We start from the raw sequence: 17,318 nt of genomic DNA on the forward strand, positions 1-17,318 counted from the left end.
GTCAATCCGAGTCAGCTTCAATTGTGTGATGTTATCAAGATACAGACAGAAAACATATGCGCTCATTTCAAAAACCATCCATCCACAAATTAGCGAAGTGTGCAAAGACGATGTAAATGTGCCTGTAGACGTGCGGCGGTGTGCTTTTCCTCTGCAATTAAACTTGAAATGACTGAACATTTAGACAAAACATACAGGATTGTTTCTTGTTTCCTGGCCATGACGGATGTGAGTAGTTATGCCTGCAGCAGCATGGAGCTTATTCATTCAGTAGGAAAATATGACCATGAGTATGACAGTAATCTCTGTTCTTTATGATGGTTTGGTACCTTGAGTGACAGGGAATATTAAAACATAAAAGCCTGCATTGTTTCACAGACAGGGTTTAAATTAGGCCAGGATTAGGCTTTAGGTCAATTAGGATTTAGAAAAAAAATTACTGGTGCATCTTGAAACAAAACAGTGGCACTGATATATTTTAAGATTAATTTCAGTTAAAACAGCTCAAAAATGCATTTTAGTCTGGGACTTTGTCTGTGAAACCCAGGGTAGGCTATATATCTAGACTGTACCGCTGTATAAGCTGCCTAAAAAGAGCAGTTGACAAAGAAAGATCTGAATTTGTCTTTATGTAAGATCACCTGACTCTAAATCAGTCCACATTTAACCTCTGAGCATGCTGACATGACTTTGGGTACACTTTCCTTCTAAACCAATTTGTGTATAAAAAGGTATCTATGTGCATTTAAAACTCTTGACACTGTGCCATGGTAATGTGGGCAATGGTACCTTTCAACAACAACAATAAATGCACTTCTAGTTTAGTAATGGTACTATATTAACAACAAGTAGCCTAATAGATCGAAAATATAAAAATTATACAATGCTATAAAATAAAATAAAATGATGGTGCTTCTCCTGTTTCATTAAAATTAATTAAAATTAAAAAAATGTAAAGGACATTTTTGTTTACTTTTTTGACATTTTACTTTTCAGTTGAATGGGTTTAAAAATGGGTCTTTAGGACCAATGTAAATGTTTTGAAGAATATCATTCTGCCCTGGTCATGATGCACTGACTTTAGATCAATAGACACATCGAATATCGTGTAAGTGAAATTCTGTGAAAATACTTACAGTACCTTACCTTCTCTCTCTCTCTCTCTCTCTCTCTCTCTCTCTCTCTCTCTCTCTCTCTCTCTCTCTCTCTCTCTCTCTCTCTCTCTCTCTCTCTCTCTCTCTCTCTCATCCTCAACGCCTCTTCCTTCCTTTCCCACCCAAAGTATGACTGTGGAGTAGCCAGAGAAGAGTGAAGTTTTCAGCATGTGAACAGCACAGATTTCCACGCGTAGAGTAAATTAGTGCACGTACATTCACAGTGATCGTAGAAATGCGCAATAACGCGTGGATACTCCTGTCGAGTTGGAAGATTCCATTGGAATGACAGATCCTGCATTTGGATAATTTTTTAACAGATTCTCTGAGAGAACACAGTCATGCTGCATTTAATCTGCTTCTTGTGCCTCGTCGGCATCTCTGGTGAGTAGGCTACTGTTGCTGCAAGTTTCCTCTCTACAACAAAAAGCCCTGTTTCTTATGTTGCGTTCAATTAAAATTAAATAGTTATAGAGTTAGTTATAGAGTTATCCATGTAGCTTAGGCTACTTCTATCCATTACCATAAATGATAAAGTTTCCCTTTAAGATACCATATAGGCCTGTAGATCACTTTTGTAAAACCATATAATTTACAGTAATAGCCTATCTGATCTTTTTCTTATTAATTCAACGATATGATGAAATGGTCACTACATCCAAGTTACCAGATAGGCCTAATACTTCTTGGTCATCATTGGAAATCTTGGTGATTAGTTTGATAATAGCCTAACTAATAAAAATGGAAAATGGTCATATGCCTACAACATTAAACTATATTGAAGTTCCTTCACTTGGTATAGGCTTGTGTTTTGCATGAAGGTGAAATTTATCTAGCTGAAGGAATATAAGCGTTAGCAGAGTAGTTATTTCTTAAAATCTGTTCATGTGACTTGCTGATTTCAAAATAATGATTGATTGATTGATTGATTGATTATATTACGGAGCCCCTAAAGGGACCTTTGCAAAAAATAAGTTTCTCGTGCGCACAAGATAAGTTTATCGTAAGCAGGCGAAAGTCTGTAGGCTATATTTTATTTTTGCCAAGGTCTCTGTACAACATAATAATAAAACACAAAAATATTTTGGGCAATTCTAAGCTCACAATACAACACACACACACACACACACACACACACACACACACACACACACACACACACACACACACACACACACACACACACACACACACACACACACACACACATGGGTCTGTTACAACTATTAATGAATTAGTGAATTTAACTGAAAGTTTGGACTATTTTAGGAAGGTAGCTTAGGAAGAATGTATTTTTTTATTTAGAAATGTCAGGGGAAATTGTATTGTTGTCACATTTTAAATGTAATAAATGTATTTGACAATATTATTATTATTTATATTTTTGTATGGTACCTGTGTATGCTTCATTTTGTTGAAACAGCCTAAATAGCAGGTCAATTCTGTTAATTATTATTATATAGATATATATATTTTTTAATAAACCTGCCCTGAGAAATATTCACTGAGTAAATAGTGTGATAACTAGCCCAGGGCTTCTGTACCGTACATGTTTTCACAATTTTGTCTATTTGTGATGGAATGGTTGCCTCGGATCTTCTTTGTTTCCTGATATTGTTCTTGTGTTGAGAAGGGCACAGAGTGGCAGAAAGCCAGGGGGAAATGCAGGAATGTGGATGTTCCACTATATAGTGGCTCCATTGTTGCTGTTATTTTGTGATCCTAATGTAAAGAAACTGTACTGAATAAGTATAATTTTCATACTTAAGTGATGAGAATTTTAACTTTCTAATGATGTTCATTTGATCTCACTAGCAAATTTTTTCCAATTTTATTAATCTGTATGAAATGTGTCCTCTACCAGATGCAGTTATGGATCTCACCTTGACCTCTAACGGGTCATCTGCTGATAATTTCCGCCTCTCCTGCATCTCTGGAGAGCGTGACACCGATGGCATTCAACTGAGCATCAAAAAGGACAACAGTATTGTCCTTCGTGCAGATACTCCTAAATTTAGTGTGCAGAGGCCACAGACTAAAGAAGTGGTGGCTACTGGATTTACAGGCTTTGACCATAGTGGGATTTTTAACTGTCAATCAAAAAGGGGCTCTGACCAACCTGCCAGTGTTACACTTATCAACAACTACAGCAAAGGTATGGTGACCAGAGTAAAACATATTTAATCTAAAGGGATAGTTCACCCCAAAACTAAAAATGTTCCCCTTTACAATGAGAGTCAATGGGGTCCAAAACAACACTGGACCCCACTGACTGACTGTATGACATTTTTTTTAAATATCTTGTTTGTGTTCTTCAGAAAATAGTAAGTCATACAGGTTTGGAACTACACAAGGGTGAGTAAATGTAATGTTGTAATGTAAATAAAGGTAAAGTAAATGTTTCTCAGGAGTTCACACATACATATAATCAGATTATCAGAGTAAGGTTTAATGCGTACTAGAGTACTAGAGTTGCTTGTACTGAGTACAAGTACTAGTACTCAGTACTAGTACTAGTACTGAGTACTGAGTACCAGAGTACTAGAGTTGCTTGATTATCTGAACCTGCTCCTCCAGAACTTTGTTAATAAAACATCATAACGTGGGTTAATAACATTTTGGAATGAACTATCCCTTTACAACCTAAACTAATCAGAATGAAGAAAATATTTAAAAAATATGATTACTATTATTATTATTATGTCTTATTAGGTCACTTTAGACCTGCAAAGGTCACTCTGACGGCCAGTAAAGGAGACAGAGCGCTTCTAATCATGGATGTCATTCAGGCAGAAAGACGAGACATTACTTGGAAATTCAATGGTCAGTATAGCTTTTATCTTATTCTTTACGATTTCACAAGAGACATTTTCAAAGAGCATGCATGCAACATTTTATGCATATTGGTACAGCAATTGATGAGAATACACACAAACACACACACAATATATATATATTGCATATCAGTAAATGGATGAGCAATTTACATGCAGGTATATTGTGATTTATTTTAGGTAACTACTATTACATGACTCCTGTTGCTGATATTCAGAACCGCACAGCAGTTCTGTATCTGGAGAAAGTTGATAAAAGCAACGCAGGGATTTACAGTGCCAGCTATGTTGGGGACAGTCCTCTTTATAGTGCCTGGATGCGCCTCATCGTTCGTGGTATCCTAATCAGTGTCATATCACCGATTTAGATATATTCAAGACTTTGGATTTTATATCCTATTGCTTGATTTTCTTACCTATGTTTTTTCAGAATGCCCAAAGAACAAATGGGGCTCCGACTGTAACAAGGACTGTCCCGAATGCTTGAATGGAGGCGTGTGCCATGACAAAGATGGAGATTGTGTTTGCCCTCCAGGGTTTATGGGAAGGCGCTGTGAGACAGGTAAATGAAAACCATTTCTATGAAACTGATCATTCATGTCTGCAGAGACTGTCTATTTAAGAACTTAAACATGCAAATCCATTTTTGTGATTTTGGGCTTGCAGCCTGTCGTGAAGGAATGTTTGGTCGGAACTGCCAGGAATCCTGTACGTCAGTGAATGGATGCCAGGGCTTTAGTTTCTGTCTCACTGATCCTTACGGCTGTTCTTGTGCCAGCGGCTGGCATGGAGACCGCTGTCATAAACGTGAGTTTAACATTAGATCCCTTTATATAATAACTGTTCCCTCCATGTATTATCTATACTTTGCAGAAAGGATTCAGCTCTGCGTTAAAGTTTAAACAGGTGCTGCTGGAGTCTGCCAATAAAAATTCAGCTTCCATCAAACTGACCAAGATAAATATTTCTTACTGGTCTGTGCATTTGTTCTAGTCTTTGTTGTGTAGTTTCCAACTCAGAGTAAAAAAGTGAGTGAGATAAAGTTTAAAATAACAAAAAGTCACACAGTAAGATATGAAGTCACACTGTAAAATATAAAATAGCAATTACAGGAAATAAAGTCACAATAGAGCATTATATCAGATTTAATCTGATATTAAACCAGATTCTGTGATAGTCACATTGTAAAATATAAGAAAAGAAAGTTGCAATTGTGAAAATAAATTTGCATTTAAGAGAAGTTACAATAACATAATATAAAGAGATATAAAGTCACAATTATGACAAATAATGTTTCACTTGTGAGTCTCAATTGCAGAAAAAACAGGCTTCCATACTGTTAGTTAGACAAAACATTTCCAAACGCTTACACTTACATTTCTTGAGGTCAGAGCTCAGGCATTAAAACATGCCTTATTGAATTCTTATAAAATGCATGTTTAATTGGTGTAAACAATACTTTACTTTACAGACTTGTCAATTCTCTTATTTTCATAGCCTGTCTTGAAGGAATGTATGGCGCTGACTGTCTTTTAATATGCAACTGCGAGAACAAAGGCAAATGTAATCGATTCAGTGGCTGCCAATGTCCCATAGGCTGGAGAGGGCAATACTGTGAGAAATCAGGTAAGTCTTCAAGACTACTTTTCCATCTACTCCAAAATCTAGTTTGTTCCTCTTGGCGCTGTTTGTCTAACCTTATCCCTCTTTCAGATAGTGTTCCAGAGATTTTGGATATGGCCAGTTACCTGGAGGGAAACTTGAACTCCTGCCACAAGATCACATGCTCTGCAACAGGCCATCCGCTGCCTAGCCATATGAGTATCGAGCTACGCAAGCTGGAAAGCACTGTTCTTAAGGTGAAAGAGTCATAAGTATAGGAAGTTTGGTAACTCTTTACTTAAAGGGATAGTTCACCCCAAAATTAACATTTTGTCATTACTTACTCACCCTCAAGCTGCTGCAAACCTATATGAGTTTCTTTCTTCAGTTGAACACAAAAGAAGATATTTTAAAGAATATTGGTAACCAGACAGTTGGCCGACATTGAAACATAGTAGGAAAAAAAATACTATGGAAGTCAATGGGTCCATCAACTGTCTGGTTACCAACATTCTTTATAATATCTTCCTTTGTGTTCAACAGAAGAAAGAAACTCATACAGGTTTGGAACAACATGAGGATGAGTACAATTTTCATTTTTGGGTGAACTATTACTTTAAAGCCTTCATGTGTAATGCATTAAGAGGAATTCATAATGTGCATTATAATGCATAATATATTTTTAATAAATAATTGCAACCAATGTTAAAAATAATAATATGATATACATATACTGCACATATAATAATAAAAATAATATTTGTAGATTCCTTGCTACATCTGAAATTGTTTGTTTGTCATGTGTTTTAATGCACTATATGTTCTAAAGGTGTAACATAAGTATTATAATATTACAAGGCATAATTAATGCATTACTATACTTTTATAATGCATTACATATAAAGGCTTTAAGTAAAGTTTTGCCTGGCGGGTAATACAAAGTTGCATATGATGTTTAAAGAAAGAATGTTTGTAAAGTGAAAAGTTAGAAAGTATTGTTGTGTCTATCTTTCTAATCTTTTTGATGGTCTACTGTTTTTACTAATTCCTCAGGCGTCCCACACTAACATGGACTCCATAAAAAGCACAGCTCACTTTGAGATCCCACGGCTGTCTGTAGAGCATAGTGGTTTGTGGGAATGTCGAGTCTCCACCAATGGTGGCCAGGATTCTTTCAAGTTTACCTTAACTGTGAAAGGTGAGATTCATTTTAGAAATCGGTTTGTTCTATGTTCTCTCTAGCTGAAGACCCTTAAATTTGCTCTTTGTTGTGAACTAGAGCCACCCTACCCAACCACAGCTCCTAAACTGCTGTCGAGAAGTAGCAAACAACTGGTTGTAAAGCCAGTGGACACTTACATGGGTGACGGTCCCATTATTTCCACTAAACTGCTTTACAAACAAGTGGATACAGAAGACTCCTGGTCCTCCACCATAGGTGAGGAATTGTAAATTACTTCTGTTTTAAGGAATTCCTACATTAGGTTTATTCTCATGTAGAATCATATCAATATACAAGTCATAGACATACAGTATAATCTTCTTCTTTTTTTAACTAAGTACATGGCAACCATCAAATCACATTACCGAACCTGAAGCCCTCAACCAGATACAATGTCCGTGTACAACTCACTCGTCCAGGAAACGGAGGAGAGGGTCCTTTGGGTCCAATGACTATCATGGAGACTGACTGTCCAGGTGAGAATCAATCAAACTAGAACTAAAAATGACTTGGTTGTAGGGAAAGATGGGGGAAATACCCCCCTTAATAACATATTTACAGTTTCAGTTTAGCATGTAAAGGATGATGATGTACAGGACCACTATTAGAGTAAGATGGCCCCCTACCTGTGGCACACAATAAAAACCTCCAGTAAACCTGTCTGACATTTATGAAATACATGATAAATATAAATGAAATGAATGGAATTATAACAATTATTAAATAAAATCATAAAAACATCACCAACAAAATGCCGCCACTTAGGGAGACATCTTACCCCAGAGGTAATGATCTCATGTAATCATATTTATATACTATCATCGTATTTATTAAAATTTGTAATAATATTTTATTTTTAGTTAAAAAGTTTAGTTATCATTTTAATTTTTTTTGTTAAAATATTAGTAATTTTGTTATATGCTTTGTCATTTTGATTCGTTTTTTTTATATTTCTATATAGCTTATTCATTATTAATTTTTATTTCAGTTTTACTGTAGTTTTTGTACATCAACTTAAAACATATTCCATTTAGGTCCCAAGGAACCATTTCTTTTCCAATATTTATAATTTATTTTCTATAAATTTTAACAAATATTGGGCTTATTTTTTAAATGAAAAGTTATTGTACAAATTCATCAAATTTATTTCTGCACCCACATGTCCCCCGTTAAAAAACGGTCATCTAATATCATAAAATAAAGTCCTTGATCACTATTGTTTAATGAAAACAATTATATCATTTCAAATCAAAACTGTTCAGACAGAATAAAATGATGTTCTGATGAAAATATTACGTGTCTAAACATTAAATAAATGTGTTCAGAGGAGATTAAATGACATCTATGATCAAGAGAATAAATAAAGGTAGGAGCATCTTCCCCCGTATAATAAGAACAGTGGGATTCTTTGGGGAGAAGATGGAGTTTTGGATGATGTTGACATGGATGTGTCAAAATCTGGAGAAACAGACTGGTTTTTAGATAAACAATATCTTGACTGTTGATTATCAGTCTATTTTGACTGAAGCACTGACTTTGAGAGCAGTATAGTTTTTACGTAGCTCAGCTGCGGCACACAGCTTCTGATTGCGTATTCTGTGTCGCTAGAGCCCACGGCCAGGCCGGAGATTGATTCCAACTCATTGGAGGGCCGTAATGCCACCATCAGGTGGTCCCTGATTGGCAGGTACCACAGGGCCACTGGCTTTTTAGTGCGGCTCTACGGACCACACGGAGAGAAGCTGTGGGAGGAAACCACCTTGCTTAATGTGCTCTCCATCAAGCTCTACAATCTGGAGTACCACAGGGACTACCAAGTGGTCGTCCGGCTGGTAAACTGCGGCAGCCATGGGCCCCCTTCAAAGCCACACCATATTCACATCTATAAGCAGGGTAACAGAAATCTTGCATGGCCCCAAGTAGGCGCAAGTAGATGACTGACTATAGAATAGGACATTAATGTTAGACGCTAGAAAGGGTGTGGTAGAAAGGAGCAAACTCATAAGTGTGTCATAGTGTGAAATGAAATTGAAAAGGCAAAAAAAATTGTGTATGATCTCTCTCCAGGCCCTTCTTCCCCACGGAACGTTCACGCAGATGCCCTGTCCATCAATGCAGTTAGGCTTCGCTGGCAGCCCCCCGAGGACCCCAATGGAGGCATTGTGAAATACAGCATTGAGTACCAGCCAGTGGGCCAGGGCAGCTTGCACCCTTGGGTGGACACAGACGATGGCAACAAAACCACGAAGGATGTGACCTCCCTCAATGGGAGCACGCTGTACCAATTTAGGGTGAGGGCTTTCTCCAAGGCGCCAGGGGAGTGGAGCAAATTCGTACAAGCCAGGACACGTGAAGACGGTAAGAGACCAGAAAGAATTAATGGTAGAAAGCCTACTGTAAATCTTCTCCTAAAATGTTCTCTCTCATAAAAAGGCACCTACCTTATTTTATATCATTCAGAATTATCCAACTTTATTCCCACAACTCAACATGTTGGGCGGCCAATGGCTGAGGATCATCAGCTTCTTTGGGCTGTGGTTGGGTCAGTGGGTGTAACCTGTGTGACCATTCTTGTGGCCCTCCTTGCTCTCTTCTGCATTCGGAAATCTGTCCTTAAACGAAGACGGACATTCACCTATCAGTCTGGATCGGTGAGTGGACACTTTATTGTTTTATACTTTATTTTATTATTATATACATTATTTATTTTTACTCTTATGATTGTTGTGTATGTACAATGGCAGCAAAATATTTGTAACAACCTATAGATGTTGAAATCTGTGTTGACATAAACTTAATGCTTCATCACAGTGGTATAGACATGACATGAGAAGAATTCTTTTTTGAATAGTACTTTTTTTTAGCAAGGATGCATTAAATCGAGACACTTCAGACATTTTTACATTGTTAAAAAATATATATATTTAAAATAAATGCTGTTCTTTTGAACTTTCTATTTAATGTATCACATTTTCAACAAAAAAAGAAAAATGTATCATGGTTTCCATAAAAACACTAAGCAGTAAGAACCCCTCAGAAAGCAATCATGAACGAACAGAAAGAAACGTGATTTCAATTGGCCACTGATGCCCTAGCTATGGGCCTGCATATATATATATATATATATATATATATATATATATATATATATATATATATATATATATATATATATATATATTGCAGTGTTGACACATACAAGACTTTGCAATGAATGACTGAGTAGACCTGGCTATATATGTTTGTGAGGGAATGACAATACTATGTGATGGCGTGTCCCCTGGAAGGGCACTCCAGCTGGTGAGCATGACAGTTCTATTTACTGACCTTAAGTGGATTTGACTATAATAAGTACTATAACAATAATAAGCACAAAAGTAAAAATCTTTTTTTAAATGTCAACACATGCAATTTCAGGGAGAAGAGACTATCCTACAGTTCAACTCAGGGACGCTCACACTGACCCGACGACCAAAGCCTTCCCCAGAGCCCCTCACCTATCCCATATTGGAGTGGGAGGACATTAAGTTTGAGGATGTCATTGGAGAAGGGAACTTTGGTCAGGTCATCAAGGCCATTGTCAAAAAAGACGGCGTAAAAATGAGTGCTGCGATTAAAATGCTCAAGGGTAAGACAACAAGCCGACACAGTATTGTTAGCCAAGGTCTGCTTTTACATGATTGTGATCTTGTGTGTCCGTTTTGTGCTCCTGCAGAGTTCGCCTCAGAGAATGACCATCGAGACTTTGCCGGTGAATTAGAAGTGCTGTGTAAATTGGGACAGCATCAAAACATAATCAATCTCATTGGTGCCTGTGAGAACAGAGGCGAGTACGCCACCTACTGGTATTACATAGAATTATGGTCAGATAATAAAAATGTGCCTCACAGAGTTGGATTTAGAAATTCTAAGGAGCATTTGACACAGTAATGTTACTAAGACTTCATATCACTTTTGTCAAACTGCATTATTGGGCTTAGATGCCATATGTATACATTTCCTCTAGTGCAGACATGTGACAGCTTCTGTTATCCACAGGTTACCTTTACATTGCCATTGAATATGCAGCTTATGGGAATCTTTTGGACTTCCTAAGGAAGAGTCGTGTCCTAGAGACCGATCCTGCCTTTGCCAAGGAGCACGGAACTGCCTCCACACTCACCTCCCAGCAGCTCTTGCAGTTTGCTGCTGATGTAGCTACTGGCATGCATTATCTTAGTGACAAACAGGTATAAAAAGAGGAGTATATTTAAGATCACATATTATGTGGATGGGCAAAATTAATTGACACACTGGCCAAGTGTCATATTTATTGCCCACAATATTCCAGTTTGTTTATTGAACTATTTTTATTTGAAATCATTTTGTAAATTAATAATTTGTATTAATAAGAAATCTTTTTTTTTTTTATCTAATAAAAAATATATATTATTTAAAAATTTATCTTTCAATTTAATGTGGCCAATAATCGATTTTGTTATACAGTATGTCCTAATTCTGTGTCTGGTTATCTTGTTTGTGTGTAAACAGTTCATCCACAGAGATTTGGCTGCCAGAAATGTACTTGTGGGAGAAAGCCTAGTTGCAAAAATTGCAGATTTTGGCCTCTCACGTGGTGAGGAGGTGTATGTCAAAAATACCATGGTGAGAACTATATCTATGAGATGATATTAGATGATAAAACTCATTGGTCCGTTCTTACTCAGCCTTTTGAGTGCATTGTTTATCCAACCATGTTATCAATCAGGTTCACTCTTAAATAGTGTTCTGATGGACTTAAATAATTAAACTGAAATGCAAAAATTACTCATTAAATTGGTTAAAAGTTTCTCCTTCTTTGTCTCAGGGAAGACTGCCCGTGCGATGGATGGCCATCGAGTCACTAAACTACAGTGTCTACACTTCAAAGAGTGATGTGTAAGTGCAATGAATAATTTGTGTGGTTTTTGCTGAGATAAACATCTTATGAACATCTCATGCCTTATTATCTGACTTTTAAATGTCAGTGTCTGACCCTTTAATTTCCACTTAAAGAAAATGTGAGATAAATAAATAGTCTATATAAAATATATTAAATATTTAAAACACCAATTGATATGCTATCCCTAAGTTTCAGTCAAAATTAACATGCCTTCATCCTTCTCAATTTGTAATGGGCAACTGATAAATAAGCAGGAAGGAACTGATAACAAACCAGGAAGCTCAAATTTAGAGTTGTATGCTCCACAAGACCACAGTGGGTATCAAAATGACCTATTTTTACCCACTTGAGAACATTGCGTACTGAACATTTAGAAAACAACATGACCAACGTGACAGACAAACAGTTTTATCCAGTATATCGGTTTGTTATTGACTTCCCAAAGCATGGTGTTTGATTGCATAGGCCAGTGGTTCCCAAACTGGGTTACGCGAAACTGAGTTTTTCCGTTCACTTAATTCTACCCCACCTTAAAATAACATTAAAACCGAGCATGTATTTCTAACCGTGTAAAAACAGGAAAATGGAGGCGTCATAAAACATCAAATACATGACATCCAATCAAATTACCTCATCTTTTGCGGTCAAAACTCGCCAAATACGCATTTATTCAATCTGACGTATTTGTAAGTGTGAACTCGTGAAGTCATCTCGGTGTTTGAGGTTGCACACGTTGAGTGTGCGAGACCCCATTTCGCGTGGTGTACGCGGCATTATGTAATTTTTGCACGACTTCAACCCTACATTACTCCTGTTCTCGACAATGTAACCTTATAAAAGTGTGGTTTTAGCTCTTAGCATGAAGAACAAATATAGACACAAACTGTGCATAGAGATCGATTTAAGACTCAAACTTTATCCGATACAGAAACATACCTTGTGTGAGATCTTGTTTTTAACGTTAATATAAGAACAAGAAAGCATTTTCCCCGAATATCCACATGATTGCAAATGTGACATCGATTTTTATACAACAGTTCAACAAACGAAAAGATAACATTAAGTGACGTACATTTTAAACACAGTATTGTCAATATTGCTGTTTTGCAATGAAATCCAACGAAAGCCACAGCAGAACTGCAACACAGCTGTGTTTTGGGAATTAATCTGTGGCTTTGAACGAATCGGGAGATTCACTGATTTAATGACCCATTCATTGGCTGCGTCCGAAAGCACAAAAATGCTGCCTTTGGTTGATGCATTCCAAGGTAGGAAGGTATAAAGGCATGTCTGAATCCAATGTTAGCTTTACTTTCTGTCTCCTGAGATACCCTCATCTGATGGATTTTTGAAGGCAGCATATATGTATGGCTTGCCATACATTTGATATCCCACAATCCTATGCTTTCCATTCTGAGACAGTTGAGCTAAAAAAAAATAAAGATTGCGTCAGAAAGCTGCGGTTGATCGTCACTTTGTGTGTAAATGTATGTTTTTGACCATTTTTCACTTCTCATGTCATTTCTAGCGAGAAATTACTATTGTAGTAAATAAATATTTGTTTAGAGATCATCGAAGCTCGCTCTATTATGCTGTAGATCATTAAACCACTACGCTACCTCGGAAGTCTGTCCGAAATCAGTTTTGTGAGGTATATTCGCCCGCTAACGCTGCCTACAAAGTCATTGCCTGATAAGGCAGCGATGCCACAAGTCAGCTGCCTACGTTTTCGGACGCAGCCATAAATACAGCAACTTGCTTCGATACTGAATGAATGAATGACGCAATGACTCACTCATTAATACAGTGGCTTACCTCCACCTACTGGCGGTTTTAATTTGATTTTTAAAAGTATCTTTACTTTAATATAACATATGTAATTGACAGTAGAGGAATGAATGGGCTTCCTTACTCTGCTGAAAATTCAGCTTTGTCATTATCTTGATAAATATTTATACTGTGACTTGTAGTAGCAAGCCAACACGAAGAATACCAGAATTCATTCTAAATCATCTTTTTAGTCCAAGAACAGAAATAAGGAGAATTTCAGGCGAAACATAAACACTTGCCACACATAATGTTAACAAAACACAGACAAAGAATAGAGCAAAACAGTAGGTACTTATACACAGAGATAACAAGGGAACTAATTAGACGACAGGTGAATGTAATAATTAACTAATGAGAAAACTAACTAACAAGGGTGATGAGAATGCAACACTGAAAGGATATACAGGGAACCAAATCACATGATTAAAACACAATAAGGCCCCGTTTACACGATGGGAAAACGCAGATATTTCTCTGCGTTTAGGCCTGTCATTTACACGAAAACGCCGTTTTTATCCCAGAAAACGATCATTTCTAAAAACTCCGGCCAAAGTGGAGATTTCTGAAAACGCCGGTTATATGTTGTCGTGTCAACTGGGAGAAACGGGGTTTTAGGTTCTCTCTTGTCGATTCTGAGGATTTTGATTGGCTTGCATGGCTTTATCCTTCTCCCTACACTGCCGCCCATAGGTTTAGCATAGTTATGATGGCGCTCGACGGCGTATTTATGCGGGTTGTGTGCACGATGTTATTATTGAAAACGGAGGGGGAGAAATATTTGTTTCTCTAAATACCCGGCTATGTGTAAATGTGGCCTAAAACTAAACATAACACTGGCATATACATTTCAATCAATTGTTTTAAATATATATATATTAAAATGGAAAACTTTAAATTGTAATATGTTGTTGGGATGTGAAATAGCTGTCTCTCACCAGCTATCCTTTTAATAATATTCTAGCTTCTTCTTTAATCTTTATTATCCTTTCATTTAAATATCTGTCTTGGGCATTCAGGTGGTCTTTTGGAGTTCTTCTGTGGGAAATTGTAAGTTTAGGTAAGTTCTCTCATTTAGTTTTAATGAACTGTCTACTGCCTCAATGCATTATAAGTATGTTTCAGCGTGATGAAGGCTATGAATCTGTTCTCCTCAAGGTGGGACTCCATACTGTGGGATGACCTGTGCTGAGCTCTATGAGAAGCTTCCTCAGGGCTACAGAATGGAGCAGCCCAGGAACTGTGATGATGAAGTGTAAGCACAGACGTTCATGTATTCTAGTAGCCACTTTTCATATTGATCAACTGTAGTTGTATTAATAAGTGTACTTATAATCTCCTGTATAATAATTATCCATACAGGTATGAACTTATGAGGCAGTGCTGGCGAGATAGACCCTATGAGCGACCACCATTTTCACAAATATCTGTCCAGCTCAATCGGATGCAAGAGGCTAGGAAGGTAAGGAAAAACGGGCTGATGCTTGCATTTGTAATTTGTAAACACTGTCATGTTATCTTGCTTTCGGATGCCTGGTGTTTGGGAAAACAATCATGTGAGACACTTCTGGGAGGTCGTTATGCCAAATCATTCTGAAGGCATTTCAAAATGACCAAACCAACATTTGAGATACTGTGCAATGAAAATCATCCGCTGGTTGGTCCAGTTATCCAATTACATCCACTGTTGAGGCAAAGTCATGTGAGTTTTTTGGTTGCACATTGAGGGATTTATTGGATTTAAAAAAAGCGATATCCCAAAATGCATACAAATATGTGGATGGAAGCATAGCTAGTGTCACAGGAACCTTCAGAAATCATTCTATGCTGATTTGGTGCTCAAGAAACCCATTATTATTATTGTTGAAAATGGCTTGATATTTATTTGTGGAAACCGGGGCAGGTTTTTTCGGGATATTTTGATGAATAGAAAGTGCAAAATAACAGCATTTATTTGAAATAGAAATCTGTTGTAACATAAATGCGTACTAACGCCATTGATCAATAATAATAAATACAAAAATTCTGACCACAAACTTTTAAACAGTGGTTTATATTTCATGTCAATAGCACAAATATGAGCACTAATTCAGGTCCAGTTGTTTCTGCATGTAGCCATCAACCAACCTCTAACTCATGTATTTCATCCAGGCCTATGTCAACATGGCTCTCTTTGAGAACTTCACTTATGCTGGAATAGATGCTACAGCCGAAGAGGCCTGACTACCAGCCCCCCCAGACCCAAGAAGGGTTCACAGCCCAAGGGAGGCTCATCACAGTAGGGCTTTGCGTTACTGTCACTCCCCTGTGGCCAGGTTCCATCGTTCAAAGAGACACTCCACCAAGACCACATGGCTATAGAGAACAGACTGTGAAAGGACACTCTTACGAGCTGTGACTCTAGGATTCATATCTCAGGACATGTCGGCCTTGGATTACTCAAGAGGAAGTGGAACCTACAATATAAGCTACGGATGTAGCACACTGGGTCTGTGGGGATCTGGACCATGCATTGAACTCTTTTTCCATCATTTTATTGGGAGGCTGTTGGAATGGACATACATCAAATGGACAAAAGCACCAGTATTATTCAGCGTAGCACTTGAGAAAGCGATGAGTGTGTTCTGTACATAATGTTTATGTTGTTTATCAGACCATAGAAAGCCACTAAAGATTTGTAAGCTCTTTTTATTATGTTTTTTACATTTGACATATGTATAACATTCTATATCCACATCCTGTAACCATTTAAAGAATGTTAGAGAATGTTTACTTTGATAAATAAAGCATCGTGGTGACAGGACGCATCACAGAGGCATTTGGAGACAACTGTAAACACTCCACTGATAGGAACAGAAACTACTTTTTCTTTCACTCTCTTCAAATAGTGGGGTTGAGGTCAGGCCCCTTTCCCTGCTGCAGCTTGCTGATCTGTCAAGGGTATTTCCTCCAATTCTGCCACAGGCCCAAGATCTGTCAGTCAGGATACGGCAACTCGGTTTCCTTCAACTCGCACACACAAAACGAGAAAAAAAAAGAGTCCCTCCTTAAACTTCACAGTCAAGTATTGTATTTAATAGTAATCTATCTACCTAATTAACAATTAACTGATTGTTTTTAGTGGTCAACCGAATTTTAGTATGGCACACATGCATATACATCTTTCAAAGTTTTTTTTTACTTCTGAATCCCACCAAAACTGCCCTTGGTATATAAATTAAAAATACAATATTTCATCCAAAGGCATCAGTACATGTTCACAGCTTCCTTTTAAAACCAAATGTCATGTTTATCAAAACCACACTCTAGACATAAATTGAATTAATGCACTTCTCATGAAAGACAGTACCAAAAAAGGGAACTCAAGAATATATTTTTAAGAGGCATGATATCTCATGTCTAGGGTGTTAAACATAAAATGTGACCTTTCAATTAGTCTGTATGTATCCTTCTACACATTTTAATCATTTACAATAATAATATAAATTAGTATAACATTTTTAAATTTAAAATAAAGAAGGAATCATTAGTAATTTATGTTAATATAATGAACTTAAACTTAATATAAAAACATTAAGATATATTGATATTTATAGTGAAAGTGTTGTTCCAGTGCTTGAGTATATATCTGCGTGTGAAGGAGGCACTTTGTCAGTCCGGGTGCCTGCCTAAATCCCCAGTCCAACCACTTCCTATTGCATTGGGCCCTGTCAGATGACCACCTACCAACCTCCCCGCCCTCTCTTTTAAACATTAAG

General features: G+C 37.1%; 1 protein-coding gene across 2 annotated transcripts; it reads left to right on the forward strand.

Annotated features, from left to right (window-relative positions):
- Window positions 1-1,300: 1,300 nt before the first annotated feature.
- tie1 (tyrosine kinase with immunoglobulin-like and EGF-like domains 1) lies at window positions 1,301-16,907 on the forward strand. 2 transcript variants are annotated; one of them, XM_079628029.1, is made up of 23 exons: window positions 1,301-1,538; window positions 3,019-3,309; window positions 3,867-3,977; window positions 4,169-4,324; window positions 4,419-4,550; window positions 4,655-4,795; window positions 5,486-5,614; window positions 5,702-5,847; window positions 6,644-6,788; window positions 6,870-7,028; window positions 7,151-7,288; window positions 8,421-8,705; window positions 8,880-9,170; window positions 9,273-9,463; window positions 10,230-10,440; window positions 10,528-10,638; window positions 10,851-11,041; window positions 11,343-11,456; window positions 11,659-11,729; window positions 14,580-14,620; window positions 14,719-14,815; window positions 14,923-15,022; window positions 15,712-16,907. In XM_079628029.1, exons 1-23 carry the CDS (start codon window positions 1,496-1,498, stop codon window positions 15,781-15,783), a joined length of 3,366 nt encoding a protein of 1,121 aa, XP_079484155.1. In that variant the 5' UTR covers window positions 1,301-1,495; the 3' UTR covers window positions 15,784-16,907. The 2 variants fall into 2 exon arrangements, with proteins under 2 accessions (XP_079484155.1, XP_079484156.1); XM_079628030.1 differs by lacking the exon at window positions 8,421-8,705.
- The last annotated feature ends 411 nt before the right edge of the window (window positions 16,908-17,318 follow it).

The sequence above is a fragment of the Phoxinus phoxinus genome (assembly GCF_949152265.1).
Source record: "Phoxinus phoxinus genome assembly, chromosome: 11".
In the NCBI taxonomy this organism is placed as follows: Eukaryota; Metazoa; Chordata; class Actinopteri; order Cypriniformes; family Leuciscidae; genus Phoxinus; species Phoxinus phoxinus.